Source organism: Nelusetta ayraudi, unplaced genomic scaffold (assembly GCF_046127955.1).
Source record: "Nelusetta ayraudi isolate G7.1 ecotype Tasmania unplaced genomic scaffold, CSIRO-AGI_Nayr_v1 ptg000021l, whole genome shotgun sequence".
Lineage (NCBI taxonomy): Eukaryota > Metazoa > Chordata > Actinopteri > Tetraodontiformes > Monacanthidae > Nelusetta > Nelusetta ayraudi.
Window position 1 is genome coordinate 1324329 of NW_027466071.1, and position 14896 is coordinate 1339224.

Genomic DNA, 14896 nt, shown 5'->3' on the forward strand with positions numbered 1-14896 from the left:
ACATCATCGGATTTACTGGAAAGTTGTTGCGTTCCAGTAAACATCATGTTTTGGAACTAAAGAGAAATTCACAACGATTCACCTGCAGGCACACATACATACACGTACGTATATTTATGCACTCTGTAATAAATATCGTCTGAACGGAAAGGTTGTATAACAGACACACCTCCCAGTCCTGTTAAGCTCAGCTAAACACTCTTCACAATAGAAATCCCTGTGCCAGTCAGCATGTTTGCGCACGCGGAGCTTTGCAGGCCGGAGACTGTAGTCCTGTTCGATCAAGAGCCGCGAGCGCCTGCGATTAAACCGGGTGAGCGGGGACCGCAACGACCAGCGTGACCATCTAGACCTGCATTTTTTTTTTACCCGGTGGCTACAGGGTGAATGGGACCGATCAGATGGAACCGGGTTTTTAATTCATCAATTCTTATTTCCTTGCTTAGGGGAATAGTTTTTGAGCTGCATTATCAGATCAGAAAAATTGCATTAGTCTGGGATTGCTCAAACCACAGGTAAAAGTATATGGTGTGCCTGTACTGTTATCACGACTTACTTGCAGCATCAGGTTTGGTCCTTTTTTATTTTTTATTTTTTATTTTTTTAGCTTAATTTGATCTTTATTAAGGGCTGCCATTGGACATGACGCCGAGTCTGCCGGTCTGCATGCCCACTGCGGCTGTGCTGGGCCAGTTTTGCCAAGGTTGTCTGAGCAGGGCGCAGAACTTGCCCAGGCACAGATTGAGCTGTTTGCCAAGGCAGATGAGCAGGTGGAACAGCCAGGACACTTGCATCTCCTCGCCCCCTCGGGAAAACCCACGTGTCCTCATCACAGGTAATAAAAAAGTGTGAATCGTTCCCCCTTTCTAAGCCTGTGTGTGTGTGTGTGTGTGTGTGTTCAGGGAAAGATGGAGGCAACAAACTAGATTTTTTTCCACCTCTATGACTGTTGAGCCACTGTGTCGCACTCACAAAAGTGGAAAGCCTCGCTGGTTGAAATTCCTCCTAAAGCTGATGTGCTAAAATTTCACCAAACATCCCAAGGAGGGAATATTTCGGGCCGAGGGGAATACTACAGACGCACCTGCCATTGTTTTTTCTTTTCATGTTGATTTCATCGCACACCAGCGGCAGGACCCTATTTAGACTCATCACAATAGGCAGCGGACAGACAGTAGTGGTGGCATAAAAGAGCCAGAGAGCAACTGTAGGCTGCATAATGCCCTACTGTCACTTTTTGTGCCAGGATAAAGCTTTGGAGCAAACAAAAAAGGCAGAAGCGCGGCACACCATGACAACATTCATTCTTTTTTTTTCCACCCTAGTTTCCAAAAATTTCATGTCGTTTTTCCTTTTCTTGGCGGATGTCCCCGCAGGTGGCCTTGGGCAATTAGGTGTTGGACTTGCACAAATGTTGAGGTGAGGTACACAGAAATCCTGGAGGCAATCAAACGGGTCAAAACCGTCTCAAATTTGGAAGTCATTCATGTCTGCGTCAACCTTTAGGAAACAGTACGGAACAGAGAACGTGATCCTGTCAGACATCAAGAAACCCCCGCCTCATATTTACACCACTGGTATGCAAAAATTCATTCTAAAAGCTTTGGCACATCCATGTGAAGTGACCTTTTAACTGATTTGAACATGCCTTTACATGTATCCTCCATTCTCATCAGGCCCATTTGTGTACGCTGACGTGTTGGACTACAAACTTCTCAGAGAACTAATAGTTAACAATCGTATCACATGGCTGGTCCACTACAGCGCTCTGCTCAGCGCCGTTGGCGAGGCCAACGTGGCTTTGGCGCGCAAGATCAACATCACAGGTCTGCTTAACCATGCAAGCTTTCCCCGAGTGCAACCATTTGTTACCGATTGGAAATGGTTAAACTCCACGTTGAGGTTCTGCCGTCCATCTAGGCCTTCACAACGTGCTGGACCTGGCCCTGGAGAATTGCCTGCGCCTCTTTGTCCCCAGCACCATTGGAGCGTTTGGTCCATCTTCTCCTCGTGACCCTGCCCCCGACCTCTGCGTCCAGAGGCCTCGTACCATCTACGGCGTGTCCAAGGTTCATGGAGAGCTGATGGGAGAGGTGGGACCCTCATGAGGCCTTCACACACTGGATGTGTATTTTTTCCTTGACAACAAAGACAACTCTGTCTTCTCAGATGAAGGACAGCATTTGTCAGTGTGCCTAAAACTGCCCCACAAACATAAGAATATGTCTGATTTAAGCAGATTATAGCAGATTTTTCGTCAAAGAGGAAAAAAAATCCTCCTTTTGATAATTTTATTTAATTGGTCTACCGTTGCAAAAATTAGTTTTCTGTACATTTTTACATCTGAACCTTTTGCATTTTCGTGTTGATTGTTCATTGTGCCCCCTCTGTGTAAAGGCCTTTTCAGTATACACGCAAAACTTCCTGTCTACTGCCTTTTTTGTAATTTGCATGAATTTGTGACACTTCAATATTCTTTGCATCTGTTTCTCTAGTATCTCCATCACAAATATGGTCTTGATTTCCGTTGCCTACGTTACCCAGGTGTGATATCGGCCAACACAACTCCTGGAGGAGGGACAACAGGTACTGTGTCGCTTGCGTCCACTCCGACTCCATGCAACCAGCGTAATTATACAGACAATGCACTTGCTTCTCTCTGTCCTCACAGACTATGCGGTTCAGATCTTCCATGATGCTCTGAGCAAAGGCCACCATGAGTGCTATTTACGTCCCGAAACACGTCTTCCCATGATGCATATCTCTGACTGCCACCGGGCAACAGTGGAGTTCATGCAGGCTCCAGAGTGCCAGCTCACCTTGCGTACCTACAACATAGCTGCCATGAGCTTCACTCCGGAGGAAGTGGCGCAAGAAATTCGCAAGCACCTCCCTCACCTCAAGGTCACCTACAATCTGGATACAGTCCGGCAGACCATTGGTATGACTTTGAACACGTTTGATTTGCATTTTTCTTGTAATTCTGCATTTCCCAAAGGACTTAGTGCATCAAAGCAGAATTCATAGCAACATAATGCATCAAGAGGCACCGAGATGAAGTTCAGAGAGTAAAATGTAATCTCCACACCTGGATTACTACAGTCAATTACAGTCGACTTCAAGTCATAAAGACATGCTGCCCTTCACTATAGAAGTCTTAGCCTCGGTCTCCAGTCAGAGTCATATTCAACATTTCAAGACATCTGTGTTAACAAATACATCTGCTGATGAACACATGCTGTCTTTGTGCCATAGATGTTTATGAAGGCTTCACTAAAGGATAACACATAGACAGCAGAGCCACCCATCTATCTGATTCTCTAGCTCTCTGGGCCAGGTCAGGGTCAGGTGTTGGAGCCAATCACAGGCCACCTTTCTTGGGGCAAAAGCAGGGTTCCACCCCAGACAAGTCGTCAGTTTTATTGCAGACCCAAGACAGAGAGACAAACAAACACTCAAAACCCACACATATTAATGTATTTGACAAGTTAGATTTGCCTATTACTACTTGAATGGCTTTTGCCTGCCTTGAGAGGCAGAGCTGGAGGTGGCAGAGACTAAAATGTTGAGGTTCTTTTTGGTAGAGACCAGACTAGAAAGGGTCAGCAATGTGCGCATCAGAGGGACAGAATGTATTACATGTTTGGCAGCTAAAGCCAACCAGGCCAGATGAGATATTTTGGATGTGTACAGTGTAGGGACAGTGAATGTATCAGAAGAAGAATGCTGAAGTTGGAACTGGCAGGCAAGAGGCTGAGAAGATTTATGGATGAGTTAAAAAAAAAAAAAAAAAAAAAAAAACTTAGGAGTTTGTGTGTGAGAAGAGGATGAACAACAAAGCTTTACTTATAAAGTGTTGATTTTGTCACTTTACAGCAGACAGCTGGCCTGTGAGGTTTGACGACACCAACGCCAGAAGAGATTGGGGCTGGGCGCCGGCTTACGGTCTTGAGGAGCTTGTGATTGATATGTTGCGCTCCATTCAAGAAAAGAGGACAAATGAGGGCTTGCCAGTCAGCTAGCAAAACCTGACAGCCCAATGCCCTTCTCATTCCCCTCGTCTTCAGCCTGCGTTTACCAGAAATACAGTTTTCACTTCTCTCAAGCTGTCAAAACAGTTTCCTCTGTTACACTGGCACAGCATCACGATGGGCCTGGGTGTGATCAGTCTGCATATTTATATTCAGTGAACAGTGGGATGTCATATGCATGCACTTAAAGATGCACATTTCAGTCTTTTTCAGGGAATCATTTGTCTTCATATTTGTTGTTTTTAATGACAATGTCATATACATTTTTTTCATTTCACCCTTTTCTCTTTAGAGTTCACAGAAGTTTGTTTTAATGTTGAATATACTACAGTATGGATCCACGGCGCATTAAAGTAAAACATGTGAATACTTTTACCCTTTATAAAAGGAATGCACAGTTCCATCACATAATCTGGAAAGGATGCATTTTACAACTACTCAAAATCACATTTCCTTCACAACCCCATTGTTCTTGCTGTGGCATATCAGGATGCCAACGTTTGACTCTCTTTTTTTTTTTTTTGCCAGCAGTGTGAATCTAGGTATGATGAAGAACCAGTAACAAATGATGCCTTAATTATTGTGGGATACTTCTGAGAGCATTGTAAAAAAGCTGTGTATTTTAAATGAGATGTTCATAAATAAAACCAAAAAACATTTTTGTTCATTGTGAATTCTTTCAATATCTATGATGTAGATATGGAGTATGTGTTGCGTTGACTATTTTGACTTTTATTTTGTATGTGTATGTGTGTTGCCATGCAGTATGGACACTCATTAACTCAAATATACAAAACCTTCTTTCAATGGTACAAGCAGTTTCACACTGGAGAGCAATCAAGTTCTGCTTTTACTTTATATACAATGAATAATCCAGCTCGCATCGCATTCTCTGCTGATTTTTTTTTTCTGACTTTCATCTCGGAATTCTGAAATACAATTCAATGTGAGGTTGTCGCTGATGATTTATCTGTGTAATAAATCTGATATCCTGTTTTGCTAGATGAAGCATCAAAATGAACGTGCTTCTCAGTTCACTTAAATATAGATGCGTTGCTTCAAAAGTTACTATTCAACTATTATATGTCGAAATCAAGCCAGGCTATTTAGCTTTCGGGAGACGTTACAAGATGTGAGTACTAAGGTCACGACCACGACATCCTAGGAAAAAAAAAAAAAAAAAAAAAAAAAAAGAATACTCTGAGTGGAAGTAGTAGCATTTCTCTCCAGTAGAGGCGCCTCTCCATCCGGTGGCAGACTTAAACATCGCCGGAGTCACGCACGTATTTCCCAAAGAGCGCCAGTTATTACCCATTTTCACCTACAATGGACGCGGGATTCTTCCGCGTAAGTCAGCGAAGTTTCTTTATTGTGTCTTGCCGCTTCACGGCGTCGACCTGCAAGCCTTGTTCTAAACATACGTGTGCAATGCATTTGAGTATTTGTTGAAGGCCATGCATTTAGAAAGTGTGTATGGCCAGGGCTGCGTCTATCAACTGATGACAATCTAGGGTTACAACACGAGTCAGCTTTTATTTGAACCTCTTCGTGTTTACGGAAGCCTTAAAAGAATATTATTTCTAAGATACACGTTGCCGTGAATCAATTTACATGCAATTAAAAGTATATTTTTGTCGATAGACTCAGTGAAACGATACAGACGAACTAAACGTGCTAGCTGGATACGAGCTACGAATTTGATAGCTTGAGTAAAGATGGCGTCCGGGTATTGCTTCCTTTCTGTAACTTTGTAATTATAAATCATGACTACCGTAATGTTACTGCTGCCATGTCGTTTGTTTTGGTTCGCAAATAAAACTTCAGCCGATGCCAGAATATATCTTTTTTTTTTTTAGTTAGGATAACAGCCTGAATTGAACAATTGTGCGAATGTCAATCCGGTTAACTTCATAGTGTTAGCTCGTCGTAGCTAAGCTAAATCGTTTCTGTTCACTTCTAATTGCTGCTTGTTTGTTTATATCAATACATATCAAACGCCTGCTAGGCATAGAAAGAAAAACACGTTGGCACCTTTCGTGTATACAGTCTCCTGGTGTAATTATTATTTGTTTCCCCTAATGTGTATTAGAGAAGCCCGGATATGTTTGAACGATGAGCTAGCCCAGCAACATGAGGGGAGGTTGTTCGTCAAATAATTAATTTTCTTCTCCATTAGGGCACCAGTGCGGAGCAAGATAACCGTTTCAGCAACAAGCAGAAGAAACTACTGAAGCAGCTGAAATTTGCAGAATGTCTGGACAAGAAGGTAATAAAACCCATGCACGTATTGTTATCTAAACGTTGTTTTGCGTTGTAGCTGTCTTATCATCTTAACCGTGCCAGTATGTAATGCCAGGCCAAAGTGGATCTCCACACCATGTTGAAACGGCTTTAAGCTGATATTTCTGAAGTAATGTGGTGTTTAACCAATTGCTGCTGGGTGCCTTTTGTCCCGCAGGTGGACATGACCAAAGTCAACCTGGAAGTCATCAAGCCTTGGATTACTCAGCGAGTGACCGAGATTCTGGGGTTCGAGGATGACGTCGTCATAGAGTTTATATTTAACCAGCTTGAGGAGAAGGTAATATCTTAATTGTGCTATTTTTCTCTGGACTGCTTAAATTTGAGGGTTTGCTTAGTCAATGACAAGGGATACAAGCACATGATTACACATCCTAGTCCAACTGAAATTTCATTGGTTGTGTAGCAACTGGTTAAAAATTGATTCATAATGACTTGATCATGTTTTGCTGTGAAATGACAACGTGCCTTTATGCAGCAGTCTTCTAATGATGATGTGATTTATGATTTAAAAGGCCTGAACCAATATGGATGTTATTCCTTGCATCAGAAGTATAGCACCAACAACTAATTAGCTCTCTCCTGAGCCCAAAGTCACTGAGCCGAACTCTCCCTTCATGATGCAGTGTGTGGTCTGAGGTGAGTTTTTTAGCAAGGATCACCTATATAATTAATGTCAATGAAAGACACACCTAGACAGTGCTGTCATCATATTCTTAACAGGGATTTGTGAACCATTCATTAACTGCTCAAATCCCTTCCAGTCGTACAGGAATCATAAGTGAAAATGTTATTGTTTTAGGCAATTTAAACCCAAACTGAATGGCACACTCAAACCGCCTTTGATAGAAGGGTGAAAGTCTTTGCGCCTCCACTGGGTGCAGCAGAAAAGACCAGATTCCCTTGCTACTCTGCTAAGTCAGTCATTGTGTCAGAAACACAACTCGGTAGCGTCTATTATTACGCCATGTCTGCAAGAAGTCTGTTTTCTCCATTTTGCTCCCAGCATCTCACGCCTGGCAAGCAGAACACGCCTATATCCAGATCTCTAGTCTGTTTTTTGGCATAACTGTAACTGTAAATTCTTTTTATTCTTGAGTAAAACATTTTAAGCCAGGAAGGAAGGCGTAGCTTTTGTGCTGCCTGCCAGTTATTATAGGAAGTTCATTTATTTCAGATTTGACTGTGCATTGTCTTCATTGCACACGTTATCAGCTTTGTAATTTAAATGTCCCACCAATAAATACCTTTGTCGATCATATAATGTGCCAAGAGATGCCAAACGACTTGAGATGTCAGGTGACAGGTCAGTAATTTCCATTGTACAGACCTGTTGGAAATTAGATTACACAAGGAATTACGTTACTGGTATTGTTGCCCTTTTTGAGGAAATATTGACTGCAGATTTTGTCATTTTTCTTTTATATAAAGAACTTGAGTTTTAGAAGATGTTTAAACATAGACTTAAACATTTCATATGCTGCACATTTTTTCTTTCTTTGAAATTTTTGTTTCTATAGCTTTGTTGGGGTGGGCTGGTTCGCTAAGATTAAAGGGGATTGCTATATAACCATAAGAAAGCATACATTTAGGGTTGTTGTTGAAGTAAAACACTTTTTTGTGTATCTGTGTACTCATTATTGCTTGTTCGTCTCTTGCAATTTAGATAAATGATATAACATTAAGCTCATGGTGGTTGAGTCTCAAGCAGTAGGGAGGCGGAAGCAAGCCAAGGGAGCTCCGTGCCCACTGATCCCACGGGACTCACTGAAGACAACGGAACTGTTCTTGCACTGTTGGGTTTTAATGCATTCTGTATTGTGGCTATTTGTTTAGTCTCCTGAAGTGTAGACATTTGGGGAGTCCACAGGACACGGGGAGGGCGGGGAATCAGTCAAATATTTAAGACAGCACTGGAGAAATCAAACAATGACAAACTTTTATTTTATGGGATTTTCTTTGATGTATATCTGGGGGATTATAGCCATCAGAGATGATTATAACAACATATTGCATGCAGTTAATGTCTAGACATTTGCATTGTGCTAGCTCACATTTTCAGTTTGAGTTGGTGAGATTTAGGATTAATCAAGTCGAGATTTAAGGCTTAATCAGTCAATATTGCTGAGCTTTGGAGGGAGGCAATTAAAAGAAATACATTAGCCTGAATCTTACATGTTTTGATTATGTTACCTACAAAGTTACAGGGATAGTTTAGCAAGGAATAGAGCTTACGTACTTCCCACAGTGTCATTATCACCATTAATGGCTGTATGGACCTCTCTCCTCCCCATTCGTGTGTGTGTTGCAGCACCCCGATAGTAAGATGATGCAGATCAACCTGACAGGCTTCCTGAATGGAAAGAATGCGCGTGAGTTCATGAGGGATCTGTGGCCCCTGCTGCTCAGTGCCCAGGACAACATTGCTGGTATCCCCTCTGCCTTCCTGGAACAGAAGAAGGAGGAAATTAGACAGAGACAGGTGATTGTGCTTTTGAATTCAATTTGGGGGGCCAAATATTGCAAGAAAATTGGTGGTCGAACCATAAGGTTTTATCTTAAACTGTCAACATCCCAAGACCAGTTTGTCCTGGAGGATGGCATCAATACATTTTTCCAACAATTTTCTTGTTATTTTTATGGCTTTTGTTAAAAAAAGAAAGAAAGAAAGAAATGTGCACGACATTGTAATGAAGTGATGGTTTTTTATCGCCACTTTGCTTTAGATTGAACAGGAGAAGCTTGCATCGCTGAAGAAGGTTGATGACAGTAAGAAGGAAAAAGACACCCGAGAGAGGGCCCAGTCGAGAAGTCCAAGGAGGTCCGACTAAAACATATATTGACGTTAGCTCTCTCTCCGTTTATTACACAACAATAAAACCTCTGTTTACATTTTGTGCTCACAGGCGTAAGACGAGGTCGCCGTCCCCACGACGCAGGTCGCCCGTGAAGCGGGAAAGGAAGCGCAGCGCCTCGCGCTCCCCTAGACGCAAACCCAGCCCGGCCGGCGGTGGTTCACCTCCGCCGCCGCTAATGCAGTTACCGACGAAACCTCTCGAGCAGACGTTGGAGCCTGAAGTACCAGCCGCAAGAACCATTCCAGAAGCAGTTATCCCGGAAACCAACTGGTGGGTGGACTGCCTCTCGTGAGTTGAGTGTCAAGTTTAGAGTTTAAATGTTTTTTTTCTGGCCTGCAGCGACACAGTTGTGGAAGTGGTGAAAGCAGACCCTGTACCTGAAGTGAAGGAACGCTCACCAGAGAAGATTCAAAAGAAAGAGGAGAGACCCAGATCACGGGAAAAGGAGAAGGACAGCAGGAGAGAAAGACCACACCACCGCTCTCGCTCTCATTCCCGCTCTCGCAGGCGGCGCTCTAGATCCAGGTCATTTTTCAACTCAAAGTGTTTCCTTTTAAGTGAATTGTTCCTGTTGTTTTGTTTTTAATCATCAGGAAAGTTCTTCTGATGTGGACGCTGTCCCTTATACAATCCTACTTTAGATCCTACTCCCCTCGTAGAAGACCGAGCCCCAGAAGGAGAATGTCTCCTCGCCGAAGAAGCCCTCCCAGACGAGGCCCTGCCAGTTCCAGACACAGACCCAGACGCTCCCCTGTGCGCAGGTAAGCGTGTGCAGCGTATTGTAACAGAAAACGTCGGACTGAAATATTAGTATGGAACTGAATGAACATTAAAATATGACAGAAATTATCTTTGCTTTTTTTGTTGACTTAAGTACATATTAAAAAAGATGCACACTGAGAATTGATGTGTTGGCATCCTGTAGGAGGCGCTCACGCTCTGCCTCGACATCTGGCAGCAGCTCCACTGGTTCCCCTTCGCCTAAAAAAGGAATGAAACGGGTATCAAACACACCACCCAGGAAGCAGGCGTATCACCGGGACGCCTCCACCAGCCCTGCAGGCAAGGACAGGCGCTCAGCGTCACCGCGGGGGCGGAGGGGCCGAGCCTCTGCATCACCCAATAGATCATCCGGTAGGATCATCCTCTTAACACAGACATACACCACAGAAATATAATCCAATCCCAAAGGTTACTTTGAGACTATAATAATTGAAATACACTACCAGTTACGAAGTTTGGACATCCTTCCCGTGCAATGTTTTTTTTTCTGTTTTGTCCACTGCAGATACACACTGAAGACATCAAATGTATGAGCAATATATTTGTAATTATGCAGCAAATTAAAACAGGTTAAATAATTCTAAATATGTTTTTTTATGAAAGGTGACTATTTTGAAGAATTTAAATATAAAACGTGTTATTTTACACTTTCATCGTTTCCTACATAATTCCATGTGTGTTCATACTTAGTTTTGATGCCTTCAGGCAGTAGGCGTAGTGATGAGAATGAAAGAAAAGACATTAAATTCACAGGCAGTGTCCAAAGTTTTCACTGGTAGTGTACATCGAGTCAAATTCAGTGTTTTAAAACCTAAAAAAAAACACATTCCTGTTACTTAATTGTTGATTTCAGGTTTCAAGCGGAAACCAGAAAGGCCAGAGTCTCCACCTGACAACAAGCCACGACCTTCCGAAGGGTCTGAGTCAGGTAAGCACTGGAGAGTTTTTTGTTTTTGTTTTTTTAAATGACAGTTTCAAAGTCATATTAGTGATTCATTGATTGCTAAAAGGAAGACTGACGCAGTGCACTCCTTGTGTAGGACTATCTAACAAGTGCTTATTGCAATTGGCCGAGCATGAGAGGAGGCATGACACAAAAATGTCATTTTAGGTTAGCTGGGTGCGCTGAGTCAATGGCAGACGTACCACTCTCCCGTATTCAAGGCTGATGATTTTAAAACCCGATTCTCTGTGCTTTGACATTTCCAGTAGTAGTGAAGTGTAGCATAGTGTTAGAAGAACACTTACCGTTGAGAATTATACGAAAATATTGGTAAAAGTACATTTTTCCATAATATAGGACCTTTAATACACACGCAAATGACACATTACTGTGATTACACTTTAGAACATTTTCACCAGAGACTTCAGATACCTTTTTTTTTTTCTATCAGTATTTCCTACATGGTTCTTTTTGTTTCACTTGTTCGACAAACACTGATGGGACACTCTACGTTTCAGAGGAGGATAAAAATGAAAAAGAAGCAACAGCAGATTCGGTGCAGCAGCGGCGCCAGTATCGCAGGCAGAACCGACAGTCCTCTTCAGGTTATAAGACTTTTTTTTTGTTTTTTTGTATTTTTTCACCTGTCCTGTCGTCTGCTATTTCTAACCCCAACCCCCCTTCAATCAAACCTTTGTCCGTGTCACTTACACTCTTTATCTCATGGACGTTGTTGAAGCTGTGCCCTCTATCTTCACCGTGTTGTTTGTCTTCTTTAGAGCCGGTGGGCAGGACTTGGTTCCTGACAGACGGTTGTTTGATGGTTGCCTTTTTTTTTTCCATCACAGACTCAGGGTCTTCCTCCTCGGAGGACGAGGGACCCAACAGGCAACAGTCTGGACCAGGTGCCCGGAACGGCGACGTCAGGAGGAAACGAAGTCGTACGCCTTCACCACGGAGGCGGCCCAGAGGCCTTTCTCCAAGGTCAGTCTTTGAGCTGAGTAGTTGAAAGGTTGAGTGTGGAATATTTGGACATTTTGAAGAACCAGCGACATCAAGTGGCTACAGTTTAGATTGCAGCATCTTTCACTCAAACAGAAAACAAAAACCCCTTATAATGAAATGTGTCAGGCAGCGTGTGTGCGCACTTATGTGTATATGTGTGCATGCGCACATGTGTGTGTGTGTGTGTGTGTGTGTGTGTGTGTGTGTGTGTGTGTGTGTGTGCGCGCGCGCGCGCTCATGTACTGTATGTAAGTACATATATACATACATACATGCCCACATGCCCACACACGAGATCCATTCTAAGGGTAGAAAAAAATAAAAAACTTTTATTATACTGCAATGATGCACTTTGTTCATGTATTTATGGGCAGTATATTGAGCTTTTAGCTGTATAAAAATCATAAATCAGGCCAAATATTACACACTAGAGCTTTATCTTCATGTTGGACTAAAGTTCACAATTGCATGTCTGATTTCTTTCTCTCATTTTGTGTGCACACGTTTAGGAAAAGACGTTCCCCATCCCCACGCCGCCGCCGCAGATCACCCTCACCAAGGCGACGGTACGACTGCAGCTTCTGAGTTTGTCCTGCTTAATATTGCACTGAAAAATGATTATTTTTACTAACCAGTGATGTCAATGCTTCCCAGGTCTCCCTCTCCGCTCCCACGCCGCCGCTCACCATCACCCAGGCGATACTCTCCCCCAATCCAGCGCCGTTACAGCCCCTCCCCCCTCCCACCGCCCAAGAGGAGGATGTCCAACTCGCCCAACAGGCGCCCCTCCCCGACGATGAAGCGCCGCACGTCCAGGTCCCCCAAGCGCAGGGGGTCTCCCGGCCAGCGGAGACGCACGTCCCCGTCCTCGTCGTCGCCGCCCCGGCACAGGAGGAGCCCCGTGCTGAGGCCAGGGCGGGACAGACGATCCCCAGGGGGCGCCGCTCCCGGCCGCCTGTCCCCGTCCCCGGCCAACCGCGGTCACGCAGCTCACGCTTCCCGCAGTCCTCCGGGGCGTTTCGAGGCCTCTGGATCGTCCCCGTCGCACCAGCGTAGAAAGTCCCCGCCACACAGTAGCAAACCCATCCGCAGGGTGTCTCGCACTCCAGAGCCCCGCACCAACAGAAGGTAAGTAACAGTGTTTTCATCTGTTTTGTTTTTTTTGCATTTTATCTCTAGACGCCATTGTTTGTTTTTTAAAAATTGGCTTCACTTTTAAAGAACAATGTTTCTTACCCCCTCAGACCATCACCGAGCCCACAGCCCTTGAGGAGAGCGTCTTCTCGCTCCGTGTCCCCTCAACCAGCCCCTCAGAAAAGTCCAGCGCCTGCATCCGCCTCCCCCTCACCATCCCGCTCAGCCAGTGGCTCTCCACCTCCAGCTAAGAAGGCCAACAGTGGTTCGGCCAGTCAGTCTCCAAGCAAGGTTTGACCTTTAACTTGCGCTCCTTATGCATTTAGTTTCATAAGAACGCCTGGTGTAGTGTCCTGTTTTTATTAGGACCTTTATTAACTTTGTCATGGAAATGTGTTTGTGTCGCAGAACAACTCGGATGTCGATGGCAGTGCGAAGAAGAAGAAGAAGAAGAAGGAAAAGAAACACAAGAAAGAGAAGAAACACAAGAAGCACAAGAAGCACAAGAAGGAGAAGAGCGCCGGCTCCGCAGCAGGAGATGGACAAGAGACCCAAGGTATGGAGGAGGATGAAGAGTCCCGGAAGGTAAACCCTTGCCTGTCGCTGGAGGTATCAGAAATTGTATACCTGTGTACTTTTGAGAAATACAAACGTCCCACTGTTTGGTTGCAGGAATCCGAGAGTGACGGCGACGACAACTTGGACGACCTGGAGAAGCACCTAAGGGAGAAGGCCCTGCGTTCCATGAGAAAGGCCCAGCTGTCTCCATCTCAGATGTCCTAAAAAAAAAAAGAAAAAAAAAAAAACTACAAAAAAAAACAGAACCAGGGCCCTTCCTGATTCTTTTGAAAGTTTCATTCACGTTTGATGTTTGCCATCAACCTGGTTCAGCTTTAGAATGTACAAATTGTTAAATCTTGAGTCTTTATGTTTTCCTTTTACCGGCTTGGTACATTCGAAGTGTGCGTTTGATTAGGACGTTGATTTGTCAGTGAATTATCCAAACTGTACCAAACAGTTGTGTTCTAATATTATTTTACAAACGTTGGGCAGGTGGATGTTGGTTTGAGTTTGGCAGGTTTCAAATGCTTTTCTTTTACAGTCTACAACAATTTCACTTGAGAAATAGTTGCATGAGCAGTGATTGTCTCTGATGTGCATGAACCACTGACATGGGGTGTAAAGAAAAACCAACATTGAGTGACATACTGTGACTGTTGCCTTTTATTAGTGGAAACATTTTTTTTTTTCTGCCACCTGAACTGATAGGAGCTGTAACAGAATGTCTGTTCCTTTACTGTAATCCAATAGAGCTGTTTGACATATTTTTACCTGCTGTTTCTGACACGTGGTTGCAGCAAGACTTAATCTGGTGTGAGTTCGGTTTGCTTTCATTTTCCCAAACAAGTTTATTTGCTATTTTATGTAGACACCCTTGCACCAATTTAATCTGTGAGACTGCTAATATAATTTGTATTTGTTACCCCTGACTCTTGTCATAATGTCATCCTTTAAAAATTAAAACTTTTTTTAAAGAAGTTTTTTTTTTCTCCATTATTATCTTTTGGGTTATGCAGATGACCTGTATGTTGCACGCAGATAGTCTTACAATCACTTGTATGTGAACATTTTAATACAGACTCCCCGCATTATTTAAGATTTATGTGGTTGGCAAAGTAGACATTTTAACCAGAACTACTTCAAACAATAGTAACTGCCTGGAGTAACAAAAGGCCAATACGAAGGTGTCAAGAGTTACAGATATCTGCTGAGAATTAGAAAGCACTGTGTAGGAGTGGGGGAAAAGCTAAAATGAGAACTTTTACAAGATCCTCAGCTCG

The 14896-nt window shown here is 43.4% G+C and overlaps 2 protein-coding genes across 5 annotated transcripts; both read left to right on the forward strand.

Moving 5' to 3' along the window:
• Nucleotides 1–73: 73 nt before the first annotated feature.
• Nucleotides 74–4824, forward strand: tdh2 (L-threonine dehydrogenase 2). Its single transcript, XM_076027550.1, has 8 exons — nt 74–835; nt 1377–1419; nt 1507–1577; nt 1677–1826; nt 1921–2093; nt 2496–2586; nt 2672–2941; nt 3877–4824. The coding sequence occupies exons 1-8, from the start codon at nt 643–645 to the stop codon at nt 4020–4022; spliced, it is 1137 nt and encodes a 378-aa protein (XP_075883665.1). The 5' UTR covers nt 74–642; the 3' UTR covers nt 4023–4824.
• A 397-nt stretch (nt 4825–5221) lies between these two features.
• On the forward strand, nt 5222–14593 carry srrm1 (serine/arginine repetitive matrix 1). Of its 4 annotated transcripts, none has more exons than XM_076027551.1 (17): nt 5222–5378; nt 6208–6297; nt 6490–6612; nt 8644–8814; nt 9059–9153; nt 9239–9460; nt 9530–9715; nt 9832–9951; nt 10116–10324; nt 10827–10901; nt 11435–11521; nt 11765–11900; nt 12431–12487; nt 12576–13049; nt 13166–13346; nt 13464–13640; nt 13728–14593. In XM_076027551.1, exons 1-17 carry the CDS (start codon nt 5358–5360, stop codon nt 13836–13838), a joined length of 2535 nt encoding a protein of 844 aa, XP_075883666.1. In that variant the 5' UTR covers nt 5222–5357; the 3' UTR covers nt 13839–14593. The 4 variants fall into 4 exon arrangements, with proteins under 4 accessions (XP_075883666.1, XP_075883667.1, XP_075883669.1 ...); XM_076027552.1 differs by having other exon boundaries at nt 13464–13611; XM_076027554.1 differs by lacking the exons at nt 5222–5378; nt 6208–6297; nt 6490–6612 and adding an exon at nt 6629–8127.
• Nucleotides 14594–14896: the final 303 nt, after the last annotated feature.